This window comes from Xenopus laevis, chromosome 8L (assembly GCF_017654675.1).
Source record: "Xenopus laevis strain J_2021 chromosome 8L, Xenopus_laevis_v10.1, whole genome shotgun sequence".
NCBI lineage: Eukaryota > Metazoa > Chordata > Amphibia > Anura > Pipidae > Xenopus > Xenopus laevis.
The window spans coordinates 45,934,642-45,962,144 of NC_054385.1; the positions used below are offsets into that span (position 1 = coordinate 45,934,642).

At 36.4% G+C, this 27,503-nt stretch overlaps 1 protein-coding gene across 3 annotated transcripts in view; it reads right to left on the reverse strand.

The window, feature by feature from the left end:
- The window catches only part of diaph2.L (diaphanous related formin 2 L homeolog), a 774,648-nt gene that overhangs the window by 661,482 nt on the left and 85,663 nt on the right, over positions 1–27,503 (reverse strand). For 2 of the 3 annotated variants that reach the window (XM_041572752.1, XM_018229885.2), the window contains one exon: positions 18,913–18,933. The exons of the other annotated variant lie outside the window; for it this stretch is intronic. In XM_041572752.1, coding sequence (XP_041428686.1) covers positions 18,913–18,933 — 21 coding nt within the window. The remainder of the gene's footprint in view (positions 1–18,912; positions 18,934–27,503) is intronic. 3 annotated transcript variants of the gene reach the window in all.

Sequence of the window (27,503 nt, forward strand, 5' to 3'; positions counted from 1 at the left end):
ATAGAACAAAGAAACACTTGGAAATATTGATTCCATAATTTATGGCAGCCAAGCAGTAAAAAAATGATAAAGTGTGTTTTCATAAATATGAATTAATTTATAGAGTGCCGGGGGATATGAAATGTTATGATATTCAAGATAGTTTATTAAAGTGTTATTAAACATGTGCATAAATGTTTTTCTACCTGCCACTTCAGACTATCAAACTCTCAACAAGCAGCAGGGCACAGGACCCAGTAATTCTGCAACTGGACCTAGAGTAAGTGCAAAGTGTATTGTGCACCAATGCAATTTTGCTTTATCCTTGTTTTCTAATTTTTTTTGTATGGCTATATCTGCAGAAATCTTTTCAGCAATAAATGGAAAAGTTTGTGTTCAGCAATAGCAAGGCTCATTCGCAATCAGTAAACAGCAAATAAATAAATAACCTCACACGGCATAGCAGCGCGCAAATGAGCAATCAATGTTAATGTGTTATAAACCAATTTGCTTGGAAAACAAAGCCACCACACAGACAACAAAATATATACATGTTTTCCAGACACATAACAAATACACTTGGAATTTCATTTCCCTTTATTAGGTGCATCTTCAACAACCTAATATTGCTAAACTAGGATAATCTAAACAATCACTTTGTGGCATTATATGAGTTGCTAGAATTTATAAAGTGAATTCCCTTGGTTCAAAATATTCAAGCTAAATCTAATTTGTTCTCTGTGTTAGACTATACAGCTGGGGATTGTTGTGGAAATATTGCTGTGTGTTGGCGTTCGAGAAATAATGCAGTTATGCTGTGTTTGACAGTCTGTGATAATTATTGGTGCACGAATAATATCTATAATCCACAAAAATTGTTTTACTTTTATATATATTTTTTTACTTACCTGCTAAACTCTTCTTTTTACTGTCAAAAGTTCTGAAAGATTATTAGCTTTGTTCTGTAAGCAATGCAGAATATGCAAGCACTTTCTACTGGGCAACACAGACCCATGTATCCTGACCCCTGCCTGGTAACCAACTTCACTTATTCTGTATCCTTCTGATTGATCTCCTGGTTTGACCCTTGCCTGCCTGACTCCGTTTGTACTAAGCCTGCCTCAACCCGGCCTGATCTGACTACTCTTTATGTCTGTCTACGCCTTGTACTGTGACTGTCTGCCCAAAGACTTTGCATTACCGTCGTGGCAGAGAACAAAATGTAATAAGCAATGTTGATTTCAATGGCAATTATATTAGAAATAATATTGAAACCACAGACATTAATTGTATAACGTGTTTAAAATTAAATTTTTACATTCCATTTTTTTAATAACACTTTTTTGGATAACCTTCATCATGTGTATAGTTGAAATATAAATATAAAATGTATATATAATAATATATAATATATATTTATATATAATATATGTGGAAGGAACCCCACCTCACCCCATTATGCTTTGATCATACCTAGTTACAAGCCAACCACTGCCAAGTCAGTTAGTAGCTTTGGTTTTTATAATAGCTTGGTCTTTATCTAATTCATTATTAGAAAGTGAATTGTATTCTATTTGTATTTAAATTATTAATAGCATGACTTGCAGTTTATCTTTCCTAAGATACCACACTGTCTCAACTTGGATAATAACTGCATTCTTTATTGATTCCCAGAATGCTCATGCTGTCTTTAGATGTAGCTAGTAGGGGAACATTGTCTGACGTGATTAGACTTTACAGTATAAGCACTAAGCACAATGTATCAGACTTTTAAAAGAGATGGTAAGGTCCAATAAATGGGGGGGGGGGTGCCAACTGTTAGGGCAGTCCCAGACTTGTAATCACTTAGCTGATACCCTGGGTAGGTGCTCCTATTAGAAGAAAACTGCACAGACCCAGGTTACTTCCTCCCTTCTTCTTTCTTCAAAATCCCTTAGCCGATGCATGTGCAGTAGAGTGAAAAGGCTGTCTTTTTGTTAAAGTTTGGCTGTTTATTCTACTGTGCATTTGCAAGCAGCATATAGACAGAAGCAGGAAGAGGATCATTTGTTAGCATGTACCCCAGGCCGGTGAAGTTTTCTGCCGGGAGTATCAGGTAAGTGATTACAATCTTTGGGGGTGCCCTAACATTTGGCACCTCACCATCAATTGTACAGTACAGTAAAAGTACAGATTGCCCATCTAATAAGATAAATGTAGTTTTTGTATAAAAATTATTACAGTTGTACACCATGTGAAATTCATGAAAACTGTATTTTATTTTATGACATTACTTTACCTTTAAATGACCTTTGAAATTGTGTAGAAAGAATGTTATGGGCGTAATAAAAGCAAAGTAATCACTTAACGATCATAAACTGTTATACACAATGGAAAATTGGATTTACACAAAGGAGGACACTAAAAAAATTGGATCTTATCAGGGATAGAGTCTATGAACCAGAATATTCTCAAGAGGATAATTCAGGAAAACCTTAAGTAGTTTCTCAAGCTGAAAATTTCTTTTAACTGTCAAAGGGATTTTTTTCCTAAGGATAATGGGTCTTTCAAACTTTCTTAAAATGCAGTCACAGTGGACACTGGGAGCTTAAATGGCCTATATCGCTATACCAGTGTGGGCTTTCATTGACACTTTTCCCAGAAAAAAAGTGGTGCTGCAAAGTCTGCAATAACACATTAATGCACTTTATAATATTTTGCTCTCAGAAGGAACCTGTATCTGTAAAAAAAATCTTAACAGTCAGAAACATCAGCTTTCACATATACAACTAGGTGTGAATGGCTGTGAAAATAACACAATGTGGCATGTATTAAGGTGTGTAAAATTACTTTGAAATACATCAAATATCAACACTGTAACACTAACTAACGCCGTGTAAAATCACAAGTATTTCTAAAATCACATGTTTTTATGGGGTAAACAAGCTATTAGCTTGAAAATGTTAATAGTTAATTATTTGATACATTTTCTTTGTTACAAAAAAATGTGGACACCTTGCTAACTTTCTATTCATTCCTATGGGAGTTTTAGAAATGTATTTATCAAATGGTGAACCTTCACCCATTGATACATATCATTCTAAAAGTCCCATAAGAATGAATAGAAAGTGGACAATTTTTTTTTTGTGGTTAAGCTCTAATTCTACATTTTGAGAAATCTGCCTCTTAATCTCACCTTCAGTCCATGACATACAGTCTCCTTTAGGTATATTGTCCACTGCTTTATTTTAGGTAAATAATATAGTATCCAAAAACTGAAAATGCCCCCATTTAAGGAAATGACACACAATTTTGAAATTCATTCTTATTTATTTAGTGACTTATACATTTATTTATAAAATAAGAGATGTGGCATTGATTAGGAGGAACTCTAAAATAGATAGTCTGTGCACTACCCACTATAGAAAACAGAGACTTCAAGTCTGAATTGAAGTGAATCCATCACTTTAGAACAGAACAAGGTTAGGGTGTTGTTGCATTACACCTGGCACCTGTGTCTCCACATGCGGTGCATATCAGTGGAGATAAACAAGCGGCTGATGAAGAGCGGAACATCTTTTTCTTGGCCTGTGTTAATATGAAGGCTGAGAAACCGACAGGTGTGGCAGTAGCCTAAGAGGTTTTGGGAAATGGCTTGTATTATCGGCTACATTTGTGTAAAAAACACACTTATATTTTTTACACGTAGGATGGATTTTGGTGTGAAAATGCTTTAATCTTGTCAGATGGCATTACTGTCACTACCAAGAGACACAAGGGTGGTATTGGGCACTTGGGCTAACATAAGTCTAAAAGCTTACAAGGCACATCAGTATCCACATTCCTATGGAAGGACCAGTAATATTTTTTCTAAAGCAATTTCTTTGGACTTGCCCATGGGAATGAATGGGCAGAGAGGTGAAACCTCTCTAAAAGCAATTGATCTTAATAGGTGTCAGCAGGAAAAAAAAAAAAAAACATTTTCTTTACTGAATATATTATTGCAATCACCACCCTTCCCCTCATGCAATGCGCATCTCAATAGACACTATTCCTCAAAATTCTGCTTCATGTAGCACTTCCTTCCTATGGAAGTACCTGGCATGAAACCAGGAAGAAAGTTCCCATAATTTAAAAAAAAAAAAAGAGTTTAAACCAAGATTATGGCACAAGTTGTTGAGGAGCCAACCAGAAAAAATGCTATACTGTATCTAGTGATTCTAATGACCCAGAAGGTATAGCAAATGTTCAAGTAATTGAACCCCTGGGTAATATTGACCATTATGTGATCTCATTTAATGTCTGATGCAAAAAAACATATACACTGGGGCAATAAAATCCCTGAATTTCAGAAAAGCTGCTTAAGGGCTGCCCGAGCATAACAGAGCTTAAAACAGAAATGGTTGTCATTTTAAAATGATATGAAATTGTTACTGTTCTCAATTTATTCCCTTAAGAAGTAAATGTAAAAAAAAAAAAAAATATATATATATATATAAATATATATGTATACTGTATATACTTTTATTCCCTCTTTTAAGCAATGCATTCATTACAAATAAATGAATAAACACTGCCAATGTCCCTCCTGACGGAAGTAGGGTAACAAGAAAATCTTTAAATCTTTGTTTATTTTAGAATTTAATACGAATTTCAGTAATACAATAAGCTAATCAGTTTTAAGGTGTTCAAACCCCAGAACAATCTGTAGAACATTGCCTTACCATAGGGGAATGCCTTTAATCTTCTGCAGAGCTTTGATAAGTTACACAAAATAGGTTTATCTCACAAGACTGGTAATGATTGATATGCAATTGCTCAAGCTCCTCGGTGCTCTATGGGCTAAGAGAATCTAATAAAGACAGGTCAGGCATTTCTCATATTGCATTTCCCCAGTGGCATATACCTCTAAATGGATTTATATGCATTTGGTGTTAATTATATCAGACACTGAAACGACAGTTGTAAGCCTTCCGTTTGCTTGGTAGGTTTCACCACCAGTGAATACTGTACATGAAAGAGGAATGACTATGTAACAGGCAGCTTGTCATTAGAAATGTGTACTTTGTAAGATACAAGAAAGTACAACCAAAGGATACTGAGTATGCTGCTCTTCCTCAGTCTCAAAGAATACTCTCTACTTTCTTACCCTTTGTTGTGTCCTCTACTTTCTTACCCTTTGTTGTGTTGTAAAAAGGACATGTGCTGACAAAATATGGTCTAAATGCTTTGCAGGTATTTCTGATATATAAAATGTAAAATCACTACCATATTAAATATATAAACTAAATGAATACTGTACAATTCAGAGCAGCCAGTGTGGTAACATGCATATGAATAAAAACCTGTGTATAACCTTATATAAAACCTTACTTTAAAGTATAGGCAAAACATTACCATAGTTAGCTGTTTCGTTTTTTACTGCAGTAGATCTGCTAACATAGAAAGAAATAAGAATGGTTATATCACTATTTTTCTGCAATATAGTACAGAAAAAATCTGCATTTGTATGCTACTGTCATATTAATCCTTTAAAAAAAGGGACCAGTTATGTAGTGGACATCAGTTCTCAAATGAAGTTAATTGAAAAAAAAGAAAAAATAGTTAATAAAAACAAGCAAAAAAAAAAAATAGAAAAGAACAAATTGTCCTACTCAGGGGGTCTGTTGCCTCCAGGGATTCACCAGCAGGAAGCAGTGGAAAGATTTCTATCAGCAGGGGGTGATTTCAGACAACGGGTCTTTTGTAGTCACAAAGGGAGACAAGAATCAACAGAGCTCCTGCTGCCTCGTTTCAGATATACTGAATGACTTCTGGCCTAATTAATTAACCAGCACAACCAGAAGTGAGACATTAGCTCTGCAGCACTAGGTGAGACAAGAATTCAAAGCTGGCTCTGACCCAGCGCAGTTATGCCATGTTTAAAAAGGGACAGTGTTTAATTACATGCCACAGGCAAGAATCCTGCTTTCTCTCTCTCTCTCTCTCTCTTAGTTATTCAAGTTACCGAGTATGCTATTTTCACTGTGTATATATTTGTAGAGCTGTATTAGTGTAAAGACATTTGCATTTCTCAGTTTTAAATCAGACATAACTAGGCCTTAGAAATGTGTCCATCAAAGCATCACTTGGGTGGCTGAACCACCTTATAATGATCACCGTGCCCATGCTGTGCCAGTGCAGTCAGGTATTCTTATTCCCTTTCCCTTGTTTTGTAAAATATGAAGACCACAACTGGCATTTGTGATGTGATTTCAGCTACTCTGCTAAAAAATAAGCATTGAATTATGCAAATAAGGGTAAGTGATATAAAGAATAGAGCATATTCAACAATAACTCTAATTCCCATAGACATGTATAGAGCCATATGTGTGCCATTGTGACTCCATATGTATTCCTAGTAGCTGTAATAACGTACAATCATCAATGATTACAATAATTAAAGTGCTTGGCTATTAAAATCAAACTTCAACTTCAAAGTGAAAAACATAACTTCCTTTATTCTAATCTCCACGGAGTCTCAGAATTAGTAATGGTATGCCAACCTGCTACTATGCTGAAATATTCAGCACTGGAATTCATGTCAATATATATTTATTACGGTGACTTCTGCTGAATAAATGTCAGCAATTTTTCTGCTGTTGGTAATGTATGTTAATCGCTGATAAACATGTAAATCCTACAAGGTACTCTGCTACAAAACCAATGCTATGGATCAACAATATGTAAATTCCTGGAGTAAAAAAAAACAACAACTCTTGGTCCATTTAAAACATTTGGACTAGTTCATTGCACACATCTTAAAAAAGCAGCACAGATATTGACATGTTTAATATCTGAAATGGAAGACAGTGAAGTAATATAATAGATCTGGTTTTATTATATATGTTTTAGTTTGCAATTGATAGTGTTGCCTGGGGATGTTTTTCTTGTACTTGTCACACAGAAATGCAAGCACTAAAAAACCGTCAATATACATCCAGCAGACATGCCTTGTACTTTAAATATATCTTTCAGAGGTGACAAAATGGTCTTTGGAATGTAACCACCTTAATACGTATTTCAATATCCTACTGTCATTTATTGCACAATTAAGAGGATGAAGCCAATCTGACAGTAAAAAAAGGGACGCTAACGAGCATGGCAAACCCAAAAAACATAAATCTTAGTCTGCAAGTTAATCAATAACAGCTTTGGGAATCAAATTACAAACGAATCGATCTGATCACTTTTTAAGTATAGTGATCTATTTTCATTATGGGAGATGAAAGCAATTTCAGCAAAGGTTTCCCAAAATTAAGTACATTTGGAGTTTGGGGGAAAAATATTATTTTAATGCATTTCCAACAGTTGATGTCAACTACAGTGAAAACATCTGTTGAATCTTTGTACATTTTTTGTATAAGAGTGTGAGTGATGACCTTCAAATTCAGTTTAACAATTGTCCAATATCCAAAGTTTGCTAAATAAATGTTTTTCATTAAAAAATAGTAAAACTAGGTATGAAACCACCCTGGAAATACTTTTTTTTTTTTAAAAGTGTAGTGCAGGGTGCACAGTGGATTGCCCATATTTTACACCCTGATTAATGTCATCATCCTGCAGCAAAAGCCGTTAAACCTTTTGCACAATGGCTGACTTCAGTGAGTCCAGACACAGAAGGTCTTTAAACACGACTCTCAATTTCACAAATGATTCTCCCAGAGGAGTCTCTATACACAGGAGGGCCCAAATGCACTGCCCTGAGCCAACAGCAAAGGGGGTCGAAAAAAACAGATACTGTAGGAAAAAGGTTGTTAGGCACCACAATGGATCACTCCAAACAGGTCCGGACTGAGAATTAAAATAGGCCCTGGCATTTTAGGTACACAGAGGCCCAATCAGCCCACATAGAGGCCCAAACAGCCTCCATCAGCCCTCTAAATACTGACTTTCTATGGGAATTTATAACAGCCCCTCTGGCATGTGCCAGAACCCACAGATTGCCAGTCCAGGCCTGACTCCAAACCAGGCTTGTAACTCAACCTTATGTGTATTGTTCTACTTGATAAATAAAATACTTGATAAATGAACCCTTATGTCAATATGATGACATGACTCTTGGTTAAAAAAAGACAATAAAAATGTAAAATTCAAAGTTATTTTTGATCAAATATTTTCATACCTTTTCTTTTCCAGTTACCATCGCACAAGTGTCTACAGCAGAAACTTAAATGAGGCAACCTTTTCCCCCAATTAAAATTTCTTACAAAATATATTTTACTGATGATAAGGCATATTCCATATTAGCTGGCTTAATACAGGATTTATTTTAAAATTATATTTTCAAATTGCCCTACGAATAGAACCACAAACCGATAGCAAAGCACAAAGAAGTGGAAACGGTAATTTTATCATGACTTCTTAAAATATGTAAATTGTAATGGAGACATTTTCTGATATTTCAGGCTCATATCTCACATTTAAACAACCTAGGACAAGTCTTTTGTGATCAGCAGAATTCTGTGAACTGGCAGCTAATTCAAAAACGCTGCATATTTATCGTGCATTATCGTACATTTCAGATGGGAAATTATATAAATTTTGGCACTCTGTATTCTCTGTCCTATATTTCACCTTTTTAATATTTGTAAAATCTAGTAGATAATGACAGTGACATTTTTACAATCATTATACAAAACTCAGAAGTACTTAAAGACTTTGAGAAAAATACAGTTTGCTCTGTGTTTTATTTAATATTTGATCTAAAATAGACCTAAAATATATGTTAACCAAATTTGTTAAATAAAATCTAAATAAGCTGAACCTTTGCAGAACCTATGCCTTGTGCTAAATTTCTGTGAAATATTTAGCTACCATTAATTATTATTATAGTCCTATGGATGTATAGGACTATAGTACTTCTACCTTGTAGGTGCATAGCAAAAAGAAAAACTGTGGGGGGAGGGGGTTGTCTCATCCGCTAGCTTCTCTATGGGAGATGATTATTTGCTTAAAAGAGAGAAGACCTTGCTAAAAAGCAGAGTTTTCTGGAAATTGAGTTTCCAGGTTAGAGATTCCATACAAGTGGGAAAATAAGAAAAGTACATGGAAGTATATACTAGTATCCCTTTATTTATTTTTTTCCATATTCTCATTTATCTTCTTAATGGCTAGTGCACACCAATTATTTTGACTGACATAGTTCAAGGCAAAAGCCGATGTCAAAATACCAGGGTCCTAAGGCATTGATAAGGAGCATTACTCATGTGTCTGGGAAAAGTGTTCTACTTTGCACTCCTAGGACTTGTATGAAAAGGTTGGAAGAGTACCTAGGTGTCCATTATACACAGGCACATGTTTACTAACTATCCTAAACTTGGGGGCAGATTCACTAACTTCGAGTGAAGGATTCGAATGAAAAAAATTCGAATTTCGAAGTATTTTTTGGGTACTTCGACCATCGAATTGGTTAAATTCGTTCGAATTCGAACGAAATCGAACGATTCGAAGTAAAAATCGTTCGACTATTCGACCATTCGATAGTCGAAGTACTTTCCCTTTAAAAAAAACTTCGACCCCCTACTTCGGCAGATAAAACCTACCGAAGTCAATGTTAGCCTATGGGGAAGGTCCCCATAGGTTTGCTAACCTTTTTTTGATCGAAGGATTTTCCTTCGATCGTTGGATTAAAATCGTTCGAATCGTTCGATTCGAAGGATTTAATCGTTCGATTGAACGAAAAATCCTTCGATCGATCGATCGCAGGATTAGCGCTAAATCCTTCGACTTCGATATTCGAAGTCGAAGGATTTCAATTCGAGGGTCGAATTTCGAAGTATTTTTAACTTCGAAATTCGACCCTTAGTGAATCTGCCCCTTGTAGTCATTTTCTTTTTATAGATTGTAGAAAAAAAGTCTTGCCTATAGCCCATTTCAGTTGAATAGTATCATTATAAATTATGGCTTGCAGTTCAACATTATGATTTTCCTTAGCATCTGATTTATACACCGGGCATTGCATTACAGTGTATTCTCACACCCAAAAAGTAAAGTTTTTACATTTTGTACTGAATGTCATGTAACAAATCTAATCAGTACTGATGATTTAAACTGCCTGGAAGTGTCATGTACCTTGACGTGCGACAATTTCCTACAATGTGTCTACTTAATGGTACAATGTTTTACAATGTCATCATTATAATGGCATGGTGAAATATTTGCTCTTTTTGCTAATATGTCTTGCTACGTTCTCACCTTATTTTATTATAATTTAACACTTCTGAGCTTTTGATTTTCTTTTGGCAAAGAATCAAGGATGTCGGTGGTACTTTTCTATACGTGTTAATTTCACTGCTCTTTCGGTGGCTAGCTGCTACTCAACATAAACGTTAGCAAGCATCTGGTGAACTCACAACATGCCAGTTTAATATGTGTTTGAGCACTGAGCATGGACACCACTTTTCACACATATTAAATTAACTTGCTTTTACATTTAACAGCATTTATGGTCAATCTTCTGCAAATACTGAAGAACAGAGCCATATAAAGAAGCTTAGGTTCTGCATGACACCATTGTAAATACACACAAAGGTAAATTATACTTTATCACTGACATCTATTTTACTGACTATATGGGTTTTACCTTGACGTGGTATGGTGGCTTATCAATCTTATGATCATAATTTTGTAACTAAAAAAACCCTGTCTTTGTAAATACATGCATCTGCATAGATTACTGATATGACAGGGGACTGGGGAATGTGCACTGATCAATCTCTCTTCTTTTTCTCTATGTCTGTAGTTAATTTGGCCAGATCAGTAGCACTTCCACTGTATTTTAGTACATTTTTATTTAGCCATGGAGTGCTCCCACAACCTTTCCTTTTTGCATTTTGTATTGTAGAAGATCTATTCTGTTCGCAAGTTTAGCAGCTATGTTGCAGGCCAGGCTTCCATGTGGTTGTAGCACCCCCACACCCATCCCTTTAAATGGTGGAAAAATGCCTTTGGAAATGGGTGTTGTTCTGGGCAGTTTCTCTCTCTTAAATGCCACAAGCGGGGGAGGATTAATCTCATGGAACCAATGCTGTGGTCTAGGTTATCTCTCCCCTGTGTAAGCTAATGGCGGGGGGAGGACTAAGCCCTATGATTGAAACCAAGGTTGGGAGACCTTTATTTCCTCTCATGCCGGGAAGCTTTAGCATTTGATATTATGACCAGAGGTAAATAGTTAGGTACCGCCATATGGGTTTTACCTTGACGTAGTATGGTGGCTTATCAATCTAATGCTCATAATTGTGTAACTAAAAAAACCCTGTCTTTGTAAATACATGCATTTGCATAGATTACTTATATGACAGGGGACCAGGGAATGTGCATTGATCAATCTCTCTTCTTTTACTCTATGTCTGTAGTTAATTTGTCCAGATCAGTAGCTCTTCCATTCTATTTAGCCATGGAGTGCTCCCACAAACTTTCCTTTTTGTATTTTCTCGACTATCTGACTATATATCTCTTTTTTATCCATAATCCAAATATTTATGAATGGTTATTTAATAATTACATAGGTTCAATGGATAATAGTTAAACTATGTTAGGAAGGAGGATTATTTTGTGAGTTTTGGTTATGTCAGTAAAAATTGTGGTGGACAAAACCATAAAATAATATTAAAATGATCTTCTCTATTTGTGTCTTTTGTGCCACAGAGACTGTGTCCCTAAACCTCAGCCAATACAAGATATTCAGTGTAAAATTATTCTTATTTGGTTGGCTTGAACTGAATAGGTTAGGAATGCTGTAGACTTGTTAAAGTCCCAACCTTCCCCTCCAAAACATTAGCTCTTATTTACCCTAGCATATTGTCTCAATCAAAGAACAATCTTGTGTGTCAGGGAAATAGAAAGTAACTGCAGCTCAAGAACAAGGTAATCTGCAGTGACTTTGAGATATGCAATATGGTGTGTTTGGTTAAAATGTGAAATGACTCTGCTGAAGGGAAAGTTGCTACATAAATAATAATTTGCTTCAGAGACTGGAGCCACGCGCAGTACAACAATGAATTTTAAAAAATGCAGGAGAAAACGGCACTGGATGAAGATGGCTCATATTTTAATGTTGTCTTCTGGTGTCACTGAATAAATTAGGTTTTCTCAATAAGTTAAAAAGACAGTCTAAATAACTTGCTTCTTGTCAGTTCATGAGATAGTGGTTGGGGGTTGCTCACAATGATTGGAGCAGTTAAATAAAATAGCTTTACTTCACAACTGAATTGAAACAAAATTGTTGAGTAAATTATAACTTCTGTGGCACAGCGTCCGTATGGATATTTTATATGTTCACCTTTCCCATCCAGGTCAGAAGGGGGAAGTGTAAACCAAACCTCCTCCAATCCTAGAATTGTAGTGGATTTTAGAGCAGGGTGTTCCACCCTAATCTGTGCCATTTGTCAGAGGAGTCAGAATACCAGGATAGGGCAGCTATTACAGAATATGTTGCCCCCCACCAGATATGTGGGCTTACAGAGCCTATACTCTCCATAGTGTGCTTTTACACGCCTCACCAGGAGTGAAGTGCAGAAAATGCAGAGTAACCTTCCTATATTATTCCTGATACAAGATTTTCAATGAAGCATCATCTTTCATATGGAAATTATGTTTTAGCAAATTATTTTGGAGAGCCATTGTGAACATGTATTTTTATTACGCTACCTTTAACATCCTTCTTACTGATTATCCATTTTACAATCTCTCAATTAAAAAAGGCACCATGCAGTTTTGAACTGAAGCATGACCTTCTCTGTTGCGAAAATACAAATGAATCAATATTTAATAGGCTAGATACATATTTTTCATACACGTGAAATATATTGCATTGATTTGCCAGATCTAGTAATGTTAATCAACATTGATTAAACTGGAATCAGTGGGAAATCAAAAGTTTAACTTTATCCCTATCTACAGCTCTCTCCTTTAACTTTAAAATGTAATTTAATATACAGTATATAGCTATTGACTTCATAAACCAATAATGGACAGAACTTCTAGGGGTTCTATTGTCTACTGTCCCCAGCTATATCTCATAGAGGATACTGATTTCAATGCATTTGCAAGGACAATTCCACAATGAGGCCATCAACGCACGTGTCAAGATCTGAGATGGGCTTCCTGCTACATCACTTGTATCTCATAGTACAACCTTACTGTATCTATCAGCGGTAGGGAAAAATAGAGGCGCAGACTAATCACTGTAACTATATTTGTCATGTAGAGGTATGCAAATTCTTGCCTACATTTTCCTACCATGTATATAAGTTAGGCACATCTCCCTCACCCAAATGGCAAAATTTGTACTGCATAATCCCCTCCATTTGCCAACGTCATTACATTTCGCTAAAACAAATAGCAGCTTTCACCCGGGGCCATTTTCCCTCTGACACATCATCAGTGCATTTATATCTGCAAACAGCACATATGTGATGTAAAGTTCATGCAATTAAAGAATGCAAGCATACACAGGCAGAGTTTACTATGATAACAAGCCCTGCTTGGATTGAGCACTGTAATGGTTACAGGAGAGGGGGTCAGGATTTAAAAATAGGAGCAGACAGCTAGAGCAGAGTTTCTATGGGAACCAGCAATGCCATCTCTTCATTGGCTGCTAGACTGGAGGGTGTGTTTATTAATCTGAGTTGAGAAGAACCGACAAACAGCCAAAGCAAATTCCTGAGGGAGGGGGCAGAGTGGGTTAGAGGAGCAGAAGGAATCTTTGTGATTAAAGGAGAAGGAAAGGTTAAAACTAAGTAAGCCTTATCAGAAAGGTCTCTATAAATACACCAGTAAACCCCCAAAGTAATGTTGCTCTGAGTCCCCTGTCAAAAGAAACACTGCATTTCTTTCCTTCTATTGTGTACTCATGGGCTTCTGTATCAGACTTCCTGCCTTCAGCTTAAACCTCATTGCCCTGGGCAAGAGCATGCTCAGTTTGTTCCTCTTCCCCCCCCTCCCTTCTCTACTGTAATCTGAGCCCAGAGCAGGGAGAGACTCAGGCAGGAAGTGATGTCACACCACATTGATACTGCAGCTCCTATTCTAAACAAACAGAGAGTTTCTAGAGCTGTTTACTCAGGTATGATAAAGCATTCTGCAGAATAAATATAGCATTCCAGCTTGCACTATTGCAGCTAATCTATTGGCAATAAAATGCCTCCGTAGCTTTCCTTCTCGTTTAAGGGGATGCTGCAGCCTTACTATTAAACCTTGAACAACCACATTGGCTGTTATCTAAAGATTTCAAAGAGGCTGTTCACTGATTAAATTTTTGTGTGAGGGGTTTACATGTCCTTTAAGCCCAAGTACCCATTCTAGAACCACTACTTGTGTCGGCCTCTTCTGATGTTACCCATTCTAGAACAGCCCAAATGCAGGGAGCAGTGGAGCCACTTACAGTATACTACAGGTACCCATGGTTACCACTTGCACTAACTATCATCATGAAATATTACTCTTTTCTCTGCAGAAGAATGATAAATTACCACTAGTGAAGTTACATTTATCTATGGAGATGATTTGACCCAGGGATAACGCCACAACCTTATCATTAGTACTATTGTAATGATTCATTTAATAATTACTTTACTAATATACTAGTACTAACAATAATGAATATACTAACCCATGCAGATCCACTGGCAATATAAAATAGCTTAAATGATTCATCTCTCATTTGCTTCTGGGCTTCTTATAGTCTGTCTCTCACTCCTACAAATCATATACTGTATGTTTGTAACACAAGAGCCCCCATCTCTCTTTACGCCTTGAAACTTATATCGGTCTGTGTTTATTGGTTGCTGTCCCACCGTCAATTTGGCAGTCTTTTTAGTTTTAACAAGATTAAATCAGCTTGAAAAAGGAACTAAAATGTTCTGAAAGTTTTCTATGATTATATTAGCCAATAAAGATATCACCTTTATACCACTTTTGTTATTTTTTTATTTCAAAAGGGTTGCCCTGTAACAAGGATTAACTGACATATTTTACTTCAGATAATACCATTTAGCTATATTTTGTTTAAGTCACTAACCTATTACAACCTCTCATTTACAGTAAGCTGTATGTTGTTCTTAAAAGGATTCTCTACCTGCTTGAATATTACAGGATTGTGTTAGATAGCATAAATGCAACATTGAATAGCTTCTCATATAGACAGCCTCATTAAATGTATGCACTTGTTCCTGGTATTAACCTTCCCTTTTTCTAGGGAATTTCAATAGTTTGTCTTAATTTCATTAAATCTATAACATGTGGGGGGCAGCACAGATGCAACAAAGTGACAAAATTTCCTCTCTGATAATATGCCCTTTGTACTATAAATAAGTTCCTGCTGAGTTTCAACATAAATATCTGCATATTTATTTATTTATTATTATTATTAAGAGGCAGTATAGTCAACTCATTAAAAGATGTGCTTTTCATTATTTCTACTTCTGTTATGACCCACAACAAAGATCTGCTAACTAAGCAGAGATTCTGCATGTCTCTCGAATCCAATCTGATTATTCTGTGTCAGCAATTTTTACTACATTAAAGCTTTTCTCTCTCTCAGTTTTACCTGTGTAATTAACATTCTAACATTTAAACTTGAGCGCAGCATAATTCAGAATCTCTGTTGTGGTGTATGTATCGGATGGTGTCGTGAAAATTCTTCCGCTACAAATGTTAACGTTTTATATTTAGTATTCACACTGCAGAAAGAAAAAAAAACCTATAAATATGTAAATTACACCAGAGTATGAAAACAATATATCAGACAAAAGGAAGCAATTGAGAGTGAAATGTAAAAAAAAAAAAAGAGTTAGGAAAGGCTTTGCCTCCCTCTTCTGGATTTGCTTGTCTTTACTTGTCATCTTTATATAGGGAAGAAAAAATACTGCTAGTCTCTTATAGCAAAATGAGATGAGCTGCATTCTGTTAAGGTGAATGACAGCTTTGGCTATAAATGCTGCTTATACAGTGGCTTTAAAATATGTTCAGACCCAGTCAACTTCCTTTTTGCAGAATGCTATCTTTATTGGCTATATTATTATGGCTTTGTATGACACGCAGTATATGCAATTTTATAGCTGTCAGAACAGAAAAGGCTTTTTAAGTTATCAGAATATGAGATCAGATCCAGTGTATCACTTATTTTAATGAGCTGCTTTAGGTTTATAACATATGCAAGAATGACACCATATTGTCTGCAGCCAAAGTGTGGTTCTTTGGTTGACAGGCTTCATATAGGCTCTAAGGAAAAAAGAGTCCCCAATCTTAAAGCTATTATTTGGAAACACGTCAAATGGGGGAACTGTGATGCTTGTGTTTTACCTCCATTACATAAATGTGAACGCTTGAGTAAATGAATGATAGAATTATGAAGGCATTCTAGGAAGCACATACAAAGCACATAAGGCCAAGCTGTAAGAACAATTACATTGTAAATGGCAACGGCGATAACTGCATCGTGAATACAAATGACTACTACAGAAATGTATACCCTGCAATGGGTAATCATGGGGTTGTGGATTTGCCCTGATTAATGTCATTTATTAATTGGATTTTCTTGCGTATTCTGATTGGTGTCACATCTCTCTCTATGAAATGCCGGAATACATTGTTAAACACATAAAGGATCATTTATGAATGCAGTGCATGGTGCTGAGTGTACTTTTTGTATTTCCCCACAAGGCAGTCTTTTCTACGAGAAACCAGAGACATTGTGCTGCAAACCTATTTGCATTTTGAGCCTAAAACCGCTAATCACCTTTTACATTTTAATGAATTGCATGCAAGTTGCAGCCAACATTTGCAGAGTGGGGAAGGCATCACTGGCAGTGTGGGGCTTTGGGCTTACCATTTGAGTCACTGGAGGCGCATAGGGCTACCCCTGACCAGTTCTTCTTGTACACCACTAATATTCTTTCTGCCAGCTCTTTCTTCCGTCCACCTTATTAGGATCATGTGAAGATATCCTGCAATTCCTAGTCCTGAGAACCCTTCTGGTTCCTAGTTTCCCTTCCGGGTTCCGTGACCCCAGCCTTGTTCCTGAGCTCCTGTTCCCCTCCTTGTCCTATTTTTGTGCTTTTTTTCCTGGTTTTGACCATGTTGTCTGTTCTAGTACTCCATTTGCCTGCTGCCTGATCTTTTGGCCTGATTACTGGACTCGGTTTGCCTGCTTCCTGACCCAACCTTTTGGCCCGATTACCGGACACTGTCTCTGCATGATGATTGTTCCTATCACTGACCTGTATATTTGTTTATATTTTTTCCTTGCACCAGTTCCTGTTTTGTTTTGTCTTTATTAAACTTTGCATTTATTTAACATTCCAATATGGCATCCAGACAAATATACCCCATGTTACCTAGTATACAGACTCCCATCTAATTGCCTCTCTGCAATGTCAGATCATAACAGTGCTTTAAACAAATCAATAGTGTGATGATCCTGTTTTGAATTTATTTCACATTCTGGTCGAGAAGCTTTGCTAAGTACCTTGATGCAAAGTGCTGTACAATAGGTGCAATTATGAGCTAAAATGACCAGTTAGTAATTTGCCTTCACTATATCAATGCAACATATCAAAGAGACTGCTCAGAATCAAGGTGACTTGATAAGAATCACAGTTCAAAGAGATCTATAAACCTGCTTGGAATTATTAGAAAAGAAAATGGATAAAAAAAAAATCAGCTGCACAATCCATGAAAATATTGACTGGCTTCTAAAAGCAAATCTAGTGTCAGTTCCTACATCAGCCACTTGTTCTATTCATGACACTGCCTGCTTCAGTCGAATCATTTAGATTGCAAGCTTTAAAAGACAGGAAAGTAATATATGACAAAACACTTGTAGATGTCAAAGGCTATAAAAATAATATTGAAAAAGAAACTATTCTGTGTTCTACAGTATATACAGTACATGGCTGATTGGAATCTCTGTCTCCTCTCTTGTTTCCTGGAATTAATTTTTGCAGTTTCATAGCAACCTTGAAATATAATTCGACAGTGACAGAGAGAGGGGTGTTTAATAATAAAGCTTGATTCCTATATTAACTCCTGTCAATATGTATCTGACACATTGAAAATATGGTCCCCTACAGTGACATAATATTGCTGATGATTGAGTAGTATAAGGTCCAAGCTGGTTGTATCATATTTAATCAGATCTGTGGTTAGTTTTGGGGTTTTCATTATAGTTCCTTGTTCACCTTATTTGTATGCTATATAAACCAAGGAGCAAATGTTATTATGATAATTTATTTCATTTGCATAGATATGATTGGTTTGTACATTATTGGTTAAACAGATTGTTTGGTGGAGCCCAAATTCATATGCTAATATTCATTCCAGTAAGGATTAAGCTTTATTGAATTTATTTCCTCTGTAATAAGCCAGTACCTTGTACTTTATGGTAACTAAGTTGCATAAAACCATATTGGTGGCAAATCAATCCTACTGGGTTTATTTAATGTTTAATTGTTTTAGGTAGACTTAAGGTAAGGTGATCTGATATACAAAAAATCATCATCCATAAAACCTCAGGTCCCAAGATTTCTGGATGATTGATTCCATTCCTGTATATAGTTCAAAACACAACTTTGCACAGTTTACAAATGACATGATGTGCTAGAGGATTGAGAAAAAAATTCTCTTTCATCTGTGCAACCAGTGTCAGATCTTGATATTACCATCTAGTACACTGAAGCATCTGTATTTGAAGAAGGGAAAACTGTTAGTCACAGGAGGGACAAACAATAAAATCATTTGGGCAACCAGTTAGGAGATTGTAATGGTTCACAATCACAGGTGTTGCAGAGGTGGAAGACACTTAGGAGAATTTTGAAGAAAGTACGGTTCTTTTCTCACACATTGGAGATGCAGCTACTGTATGTCATTTTTAGCATGTATTAACAGTTAGAAAGAAAGTGTATTAGTACTCACCATGGCTTTACTTCCAGTAATCTGCATGCAGTGGTCAGCGCAGATGTGAAAAAACAAATACAGCATAATTAGTAGTTTCAAGCTAATGCACTATTTTGTTAAATCAATGCACTCTCTGTCTATACTACAGTAAATTACAAATATATTACTGAACACACTTGAACAGTTACACAAAATGCATGCTTTTCTAAACATTACTATACTATCTTGTTATCTAGATTCATTAGGCATGCATAGTGTACACAATTCACATATAAAGCATGCAATAGTACAACAAGCAAACAGAAGAATGTATGATGATTATGTTCTCTGCATAGAAGGTTTAGTTTCTGAGCACCACCACCACCAGTGTTACTGAGAGCTCTCTGTGAGCCGGCATTAAAATAGAAAACAGTTTTCCCATTACTCCCTCAGGTGTCTGCAAGGTATCAATGTTTTATCAAGTCATTTAGATGTGTAACACAGCTCTAGGGGTAGTATATCAGAAATTCCTCTGGTCAGACAGAGGCCAAACAACATGAAAACTAAGGTATAAAAGATCACAACTTGCTTATATATGGCTATTTAGGCTATTTTCCTTCTGTTATGATGTTATCCTATGATATTTCTCAGTATTTATAGTGTACTGCAACAAGGAAAGAAAAATGGAAAATAAGATTTCTTTCCTTGGCTACGTCTCACCCTTCCAAGAGACTGAATGTGACAACCTCTACTTATTTGTGCCAGGAGGGTCACCTTACTTACACATCCCTAATGGGGCTGCATTTGGTCCCACACTATTCTACCCTAATAAAAACAGTGCTAGGATCCATTCCATACCCTCTGTAGAGGGCACCTAAACATTGGGATGGCTATCTACTAAATAAAAAATATCATTGTAAACCACATTTCAAAAGAAACGCTGGGAATAGTGGTAAAATCGAAATGATTTCTTTCATTAACAATTTCATTCCATGCCTTAAATCCTTCCCAACTGGTGGAGTATATATCCAAATAAATTAAGTGAAGTATATTGCAGATTTGAGGCACAATCCATGCTGACTTAACTCACTATGGGGTAAATGTTAGTAATTAGCATCCCAGGAGTAGAGAAGAAGGGTTTCCATCTTTAAAAATGGTTTCTGCTTTCTATTGGGTTTTTTTTTAATGTAAATTGGACACATTTGCTCAATGTCATGGGTTACTGAGCAGTAAATCTTGGGTTTTTTAAATGTAAATTGGACAAAAGTGCCCAATGCCATGGGGTTACTGAGCAATAACTCATGGCAAGCAATCAGATGTTTTCTCTCATTGTTCCTTCTGCTGCTGGATGAAAGATGCTTATCACTGATTGGTTGCTACTGGTTACTGTCCAGGGCAAACTTTCACTGTGTTTCTAAATGATCCACATTAAATCTCATTGAAAACTGCCACCAGATATCACATAAGGCAATCCATAATCTCTAATGAATGGTAAATTTGGATGCCAAACTATGCTTAGGGAATTACTTGGACAGAAATAAATCCCAGATCATATTTTTCTTGATAACACCACTACTTATAATATATTTTAATATGCACTTAGCTTCATCATACTGAAATTTTAAACAGGTTTTAAAGCGCTGAATCTGTTCTGAATAAGAAAGTATACTTTCACTATTGGGACTCCAGAGTGCTTGCAAGCATTTAAGTAGTTCAGTAACACCGAACCCTGGAAAACACGATGGGGCTTGAGCTCTTGAACTAAACTTGCCTGACACTTTAAAGTCGCCTTCTTTGGGTAATGGGAAGGCAATTTGGGCTAATTCCAATTACTGTCTAAAAAATATGTGGAGGACAATATCCAATCTGTGAGAAATGTAACTTATTTGGCTTCTAAGTGTGTCTGTCCACTTCAATAACAGTTCACCTTGAGCAAAGCACTTTATCTTTTTGTGCCGTGGGCAATACAGTGGTACAGAAATCTATTTAAATCATTGAGCCTGTAAAATATGATATGCTGTAGTGCATTTATTGGCAGTGCTATATAAGGAAAACCTAATATTGCCGCTTTTTCATACACCTGGCTAGCTTCTCTGGCGAAGGAGAGAAAATCGTTTGGAAGACTTTGATTTATATTAATCTCCCAGCATGATAGGCACAGGAGTCCACTGAAGTCTATAATCAATGGGACATTCCCTAAACAATTTTTAAAACATTTATTTCAAGCTAATAACTACAGAGAAATATTCACATCTTTATTATATAAATAAGAAACTTCTACAATGCTACTAAAATATTAGAGCAATACAATTAAAATATAGTACCTAATACATTTTAAGCACTGGAAAACCCAAAGGCCCCATATATGAATATGCAGAAAAACCATGCAGCATATCATGAATTAGTGCATTCTGTAAAAGCTATTAACTCCAGGTTCAGCATTATTATTATTATTCCGTTCAGATTTTTACTTTTACCGTTAAAGGGTTGGAGCTTTCCTTAAACTGAAAATAGAAAGTGTAAACAAGAAAGCAGAGGCAAGAAATAGTTTAAGATGGTAAGGAGCTGAAGAAAATAGGAGTGCACGTATGGTTGTATGTATGCTGCAACTGAAACATTCTTGGACCAAATAGACTTATATGGGGAAGGAAAGGTGCCCAACGTCTGTTATTGAAAAAATAAAATGGTAGAAGTCAATAAAAAAGCATGAGTAAGCTAGAAATAGCAGAAAAACATTATGGCATGGCAAGCCTTTCATGACCAAACATTTCAAGTTGGAATCACCATTTTAGAAGGGGAAAATACTGAGAAGTTGGAGGAACAATCTACAGTATCTGATCTTCATGAAGACTTAATTAGTAAAAGGATATTGGCAATGAAAGTTGCAACATAAATTTACAGTTATGTCAAGAGCACCTTTCTTTCTGCCAATGGGCTACCATAAACTGTTTTAGGGATACTGCAAAAGAACATCCAACATCCATACTACAGAAAAGAGAGGATATTTGCCTCAAACTATTATTAGGGAGTAGATGTTAGGAGAAGCCCTAAACAATGACTGAGCTAAAGGAACTTGCTTGGTAAAGCCCTAGTTATGAGGACATGAAGATAAAAATATGGCATATATCTGGATATTATCTTCATGTCCTCATAACTAGTGGATAACTGTCAAACTCTGACACTAGGGGGCCCATTTACTTAGCTCGAGTGAAGGAATAGGATAAAAAAAACTTAGAATTTCGAATGGTTTTTTTGGCTACTTCGACCTTCGACTACGACTTCGAATCGAATGATTCGACCATTCAATCCATTCGACAGTCAAAGTACTGTCTCTTAAAAAAAAAACTTCGACCCCCTAGTTCGCCACCTAAAACCTACCGAAATCAATGTTAGCCTATGGGGAAGGTCCCCATAGGCTTTGCTATCTTTTTTTTTTGGTCGTAGAAAAATGTATTCAGAGTTAAGATTGAAACTTGGATAGCTGACATGTATTCTCCAGCCATTATGGCACTTTAACTCTCAAATTGCAGCAAAAGGATGCTGACTGTAGTTCACCATGGAGCAAACAAGGGAGCTAGTACAAGCAGCATATGACTCCTGCTTGCTGCATTTACTAGATGACTTGTATTCTATAAGCTCATTATGCTTACACTTTGGTGAGTATCTGTGGAAATAAGTCTTGTAAGACTACTGGCCTTCCCTCTTTCCACCTACTATACACTAGTAGTCCCCTTATTACTAAAGCTCAGCCAACAGTGCCTGCAGTGCAATGCCAAATGACTAAACTCCTCCTATAAAAAATCTAGGCTATAAAGGTCAGTTTTAAACTTCAGAAAGCGAAAAAGCCTCCTAGTCAGCAATTCTGTGATCTTAGAGCTGCCCTTATAACAAACCATTGCTTATTGGTAACCTTATTAAGGTTTGTGTATTGGATAATTGCAGCAATGGTATAGATGTAATGCTTCAAACTTGTCTTATTTTACGTTTGATACGCCTTCCCTGTAAGCTTTTATTCTACTTAAGAATTAATGCTACTATAAATGGAGATTTTTTATTTCGGCCACTTTCCCAGAATATATGCCAAGGCAGCTATGGCATATTTTGCAACACATTTTTTCATGATAAGTTCACAATGCATAGGAAAAAACTCAATTGAATAAATGGATTACTGTGTCTGTGGCACATTATTCAACTGTGTCATATAGTCCAGGTTTATTCCTCTTTTTAAAAAAAGTAAAATATATACTAAGTGCACCGACTATCTGCAAAGGTAAAATGCTCTCTGTAGTAATTGTTTGGGTTTTAGCTAGAGTGCCAGTGTCTATTCTAAAGGATGGTCATTACACTACATACCTGACATTTTATGGGGAGGCAGTGTAAGATCTGCAAGAGATTTCTTGGGGACAAGCACTCAGTTAGATAATACCGTATAACAATATGATAGCTAGTACTAATGTATGCCATCTTGTTCTCATGAGAAATTTCAAAATAGGGAACTGGTTTATATTTAAATCGTATGTGCAAGGCACTAGATTATGGGTATTTTCAAGAGGCAACCCAACAATTGAAAGGATAGTGACACATTCCAATTTTAACAGGAACATGTTATTATGCCTACAGAAACCCTAGTGCTGCTATTCTTTTTCATGGCTGTACCCCCCTTGCCTCCACCAGCTCACTGTTAACTAACCTGTGTTGGTCTCCGGCACTACTTGAAGTCGAGCAGCTTCCTGGTTTATGTTGCGGTGGGGGGACGGGACAATGTTTTCATAGGCTGGGGCACTGTTTACATTTGTCCTCCAGCCTATCAGTACTTTGCCTCTTCCCTAAGCACACCATCACACACAAAGCTGTTCATCTTCAAAGTGTGTTGGATACCAACACAGGTTATTAAAGGGATACTGTCATGGGAAAAAAACTTTTTTTTTTTCAAAATAAATCAGTTAATAGTGCTGCTCCAGTAGAATTCTGCGCTGATATCCATTTCTCAAAAGAGCAAACAGATTTTTTTATATTCAAGTTTGAAATCTGGGGCTAGACATATTGTCAATTTCCCAGCTGCCCCAAGTCATGTGACTTGTGCTCTGATAAACTTCAATCACTTTTTACTGCTGTACTGCCAGTTGGAGTGATATCACCCCCTCCCTTCCCCCTCCCAGCAACCAAACCAAAGAACAATGGGAAGGTAACCAGATAACCGCTCCCTAACACAAGATAACAGCTGCCTGGTAGATCTAAAAACAACACTCAATAGTAAAAACCCATGTCCCACTGAGACACATTCAGTTACATTGAGAAGGAAAAAAAGCAGCCTGCCAGAAAGCATTTCTCTCCTAAAGTGCAGGCACAAGTCACATGACCAGGGGCAGCTGGGAAATTGACAAAATGTCTAGCCCCAGATTTCAAAATTGAATATAAAAAAATCTGTTTGCTCTTTTGATAAATGGATTTCACTGCTAGAGTAGCACTATTAACTGATGTGTTTTGAACAAAACATGTTTTCTGATGACAGGATCCCTTTAAGGAGTGAGCTGAGAAGGCAGAGGGGCACTTCTAGTAGAAAAGAATATCAGTGCTAGGGCTTATGTTGGTATAGTGACACATTCCTGTTAAAAACGTGTCACTATCCCTTTAATGTGGAATATATTACAATTTTGGCTAGTACTTGAATAGATCACCTTAGTTCAAGTGGGTTTCACCTAAGCCATCAGCATGTCAGGAAATAATGTATGTTCTTCCCACATGTAACGCTACTGAAATAAGAAAAAAGGCTGCAATGTCAAGGTATGCAATGATATATACTAATGCATTCCATCTGCAGCACTGGCTCGTGACCGGCACTATAGATGGGAAGCTTAATATTTCCCCAGTGACACAATGTCATGTACTTGTGGTGACATTCTTGGGACATTTGAACGCTCCAAGAAATCTTTCTACCAGGTACAAGCCTTTGGACACTGTGCTAGACCGTAAATTGTGCCTCACTGCCCATGTGTGTCTTGATGCCAATGCTCAGTGTAGCTGTCTGTACCAGTAGGTCCTCCCTGATGTGGGTGGCATAGCGCTCACTACCTGCATTTCCTGCACAGTATTATTAGGGCACTAGTATGGGCTCTATTAGCCCATACCTACAGTGGGAGAATTTTCATTGAAAAGTGCCCTTAAATATGGCGTCTATTGGAAATGATCTACCTGTAATTCCATTGTAAAAAGCCCATGCCTGTACTACTACAACAGTGTGTATAGTTCCTCCACTGGTGTTTCCTATACTGCCTTCCATGAAATAACATCATGGTTGTATCATACATGGAGCTCTCAAGAAATGACTGACTTGTTTATGTTTCAGTATAGTGTACAATCTAAGACATGACAATGCATTATTCAGTGAAGAAATGCATAGCATTTACATTAGTAAGAGAGACACTGATGCGAGAGAAGATGGACATAAAAGAAACAAAAGCCAAAACCATGATAACGTAAGAGGTAGAATGTGAGTGATCTGGCCAAGCAAAAATAAAAATAGCAAGTCATATAATTAATATGAGGCAGACTGAAGATACTATTAACGGGGAAGCATGGCCCTCATTAACTGTTAAATAGCCAACAATATTTAGGCATTAATTCCATTAATACATTTTTCGTTATGTGCTTTATCTGAGCTCTGCACACTGACAGCTCCGTGGAATTACAAATACTTTTTTTGCCTGTAGCTAGCTGAATGAAACTGCTATATAGTGCAACATACAGCCAGATTTCCCCAGGTCTTGCTAGTCAAATTTAGGAGTAAAGCTTCTCCGTAATTAGGATAAAAAAAATGGAAGGAAATGAATGGATTAACTGCAATGTTTCAATAAACCCCTTGTGCACCACCTAAGTCTCTGTAAAATGCAGATTCTTAAAAACTCTGAGGAAATTCTTCTTATCACGTAAAACATATTTTTGCCTGTAGTCACTAAATGGCACATTTGTGAGATACGATGAGTATTGTGCTCTTGTCCTTTTCCCTGTTGGCTTGTTAGTATAAACAGCTCCTGGGTGACAGGAAGCAAACTGCCATTTAACGTGGAATATACCGTATTACAATTTTGGCTAGTACTTGAATAGATCACCTTAGTTCAAGTGGGTTTAACCTAAGCTTATTTGTGCCATCAGCACATCAGAAAATAATGTGTGTTCTTTCCATATGTAAAGCCTCATAGACTCTACTGAAATTGATAAGAATGAGGCTGGCAATGTCAAAGTACCCAATGATATATATACATATATACACATGCATTCCATCTGCAGCACTGGCTCATGACCAGCAATATAGATGGGAAGCTTAATATTTCCCCAGTGACACAATGTCATTTGGCATGCACTTTTGGTCACATTCTTGGGGCATTTAAATGCGGCAAGAAATCTTTCTGCCAGGTACAAGGTTTTGGACACTGTGTTAGATGATAAATGGTGCCTTCTTGTACATATATATATAATATATATATATATATATATATATATATATATATATATATATATATATATATATACACATACAGTAAATACATATGGGATAAAAAGGCACATTGCTGCAGGCTAAGCTTTTATACACATCATTGAATGCCAAGGTGACTTCTAGCATCCTTATATTTTAAATAAGAGGACGTTATTTATTATAATACAAAAAGTAATTACTATGACAGATTACTAAATGAATAAATGTATTTTATTATGCACCTTGATTGGGGCTTATTCATTCTTTTCTTTTATAATTTCATTCTGTTCTATATTCCTTATAAAGCTTTGGTAGGTTTATTTCTTAATATTTATTTTTAATTGCCCCTGTTTATTTATATTCTTTTTTCAAGGAGATGAAGTAGCATTTCTTTTTTAATAGAAGACAGTGGGGGTATATTTCCCTGGATACTGTGCCCTCTTGTGTTGCGTGGAAGAGTTTGATTGACAGGTTGGGTGTTTAAACTTGGAGCTTAATGGAACTTGTACAAAAAGCTTTGATGGCAATAGTTTGGAATATCTTGGATGCATTGCTTTTCATGTCCATTTAAAATAAATGCCTGGAAGGACTTGCTGGAGAGGAAGCAGAATGAGATTTTTTAGCAAAGCAAGAATATTGGTCAAAGAAAAAAGCTACATATATCAGGAATGTCCAACCCACTGCTCTTGCAACTTTTGTTTACCCTTATAACGTGACTTCTACATTATTTGCAGACGCCCTATGATTTTAAATGAATATTGCTGGTTTTATGGAAAGATGGAGCCGATGATGTGCTATTGCTGTCATTGCCTGACCACGGCATTCATTTTCACAGATAATAATAGTAAATTAATTTAACTTGAATCCTCCCTTATTTTCTCATCTATAAGAATCTTAGCTTATAATAATGAAATATTTGCAGCAGATAGAAAGATGCGGGGAAAAAATAGTGCAACTTAGTGCAACTCTTTCTTGTCTTTCGGGAAGCAAAATAACACTTTTAGATTATGCCTCCTTTCCCCTTTATTCACACAGAACAAAGTAGCTGCTCCGTTGTAAATGATTCTGGGAAATGCTTTCTAACAATGCCTCCCGCATCACGTTGTATGTGCATTGATAAGATAATGCATGTTATCCATAATTCATTTTCTTGAAA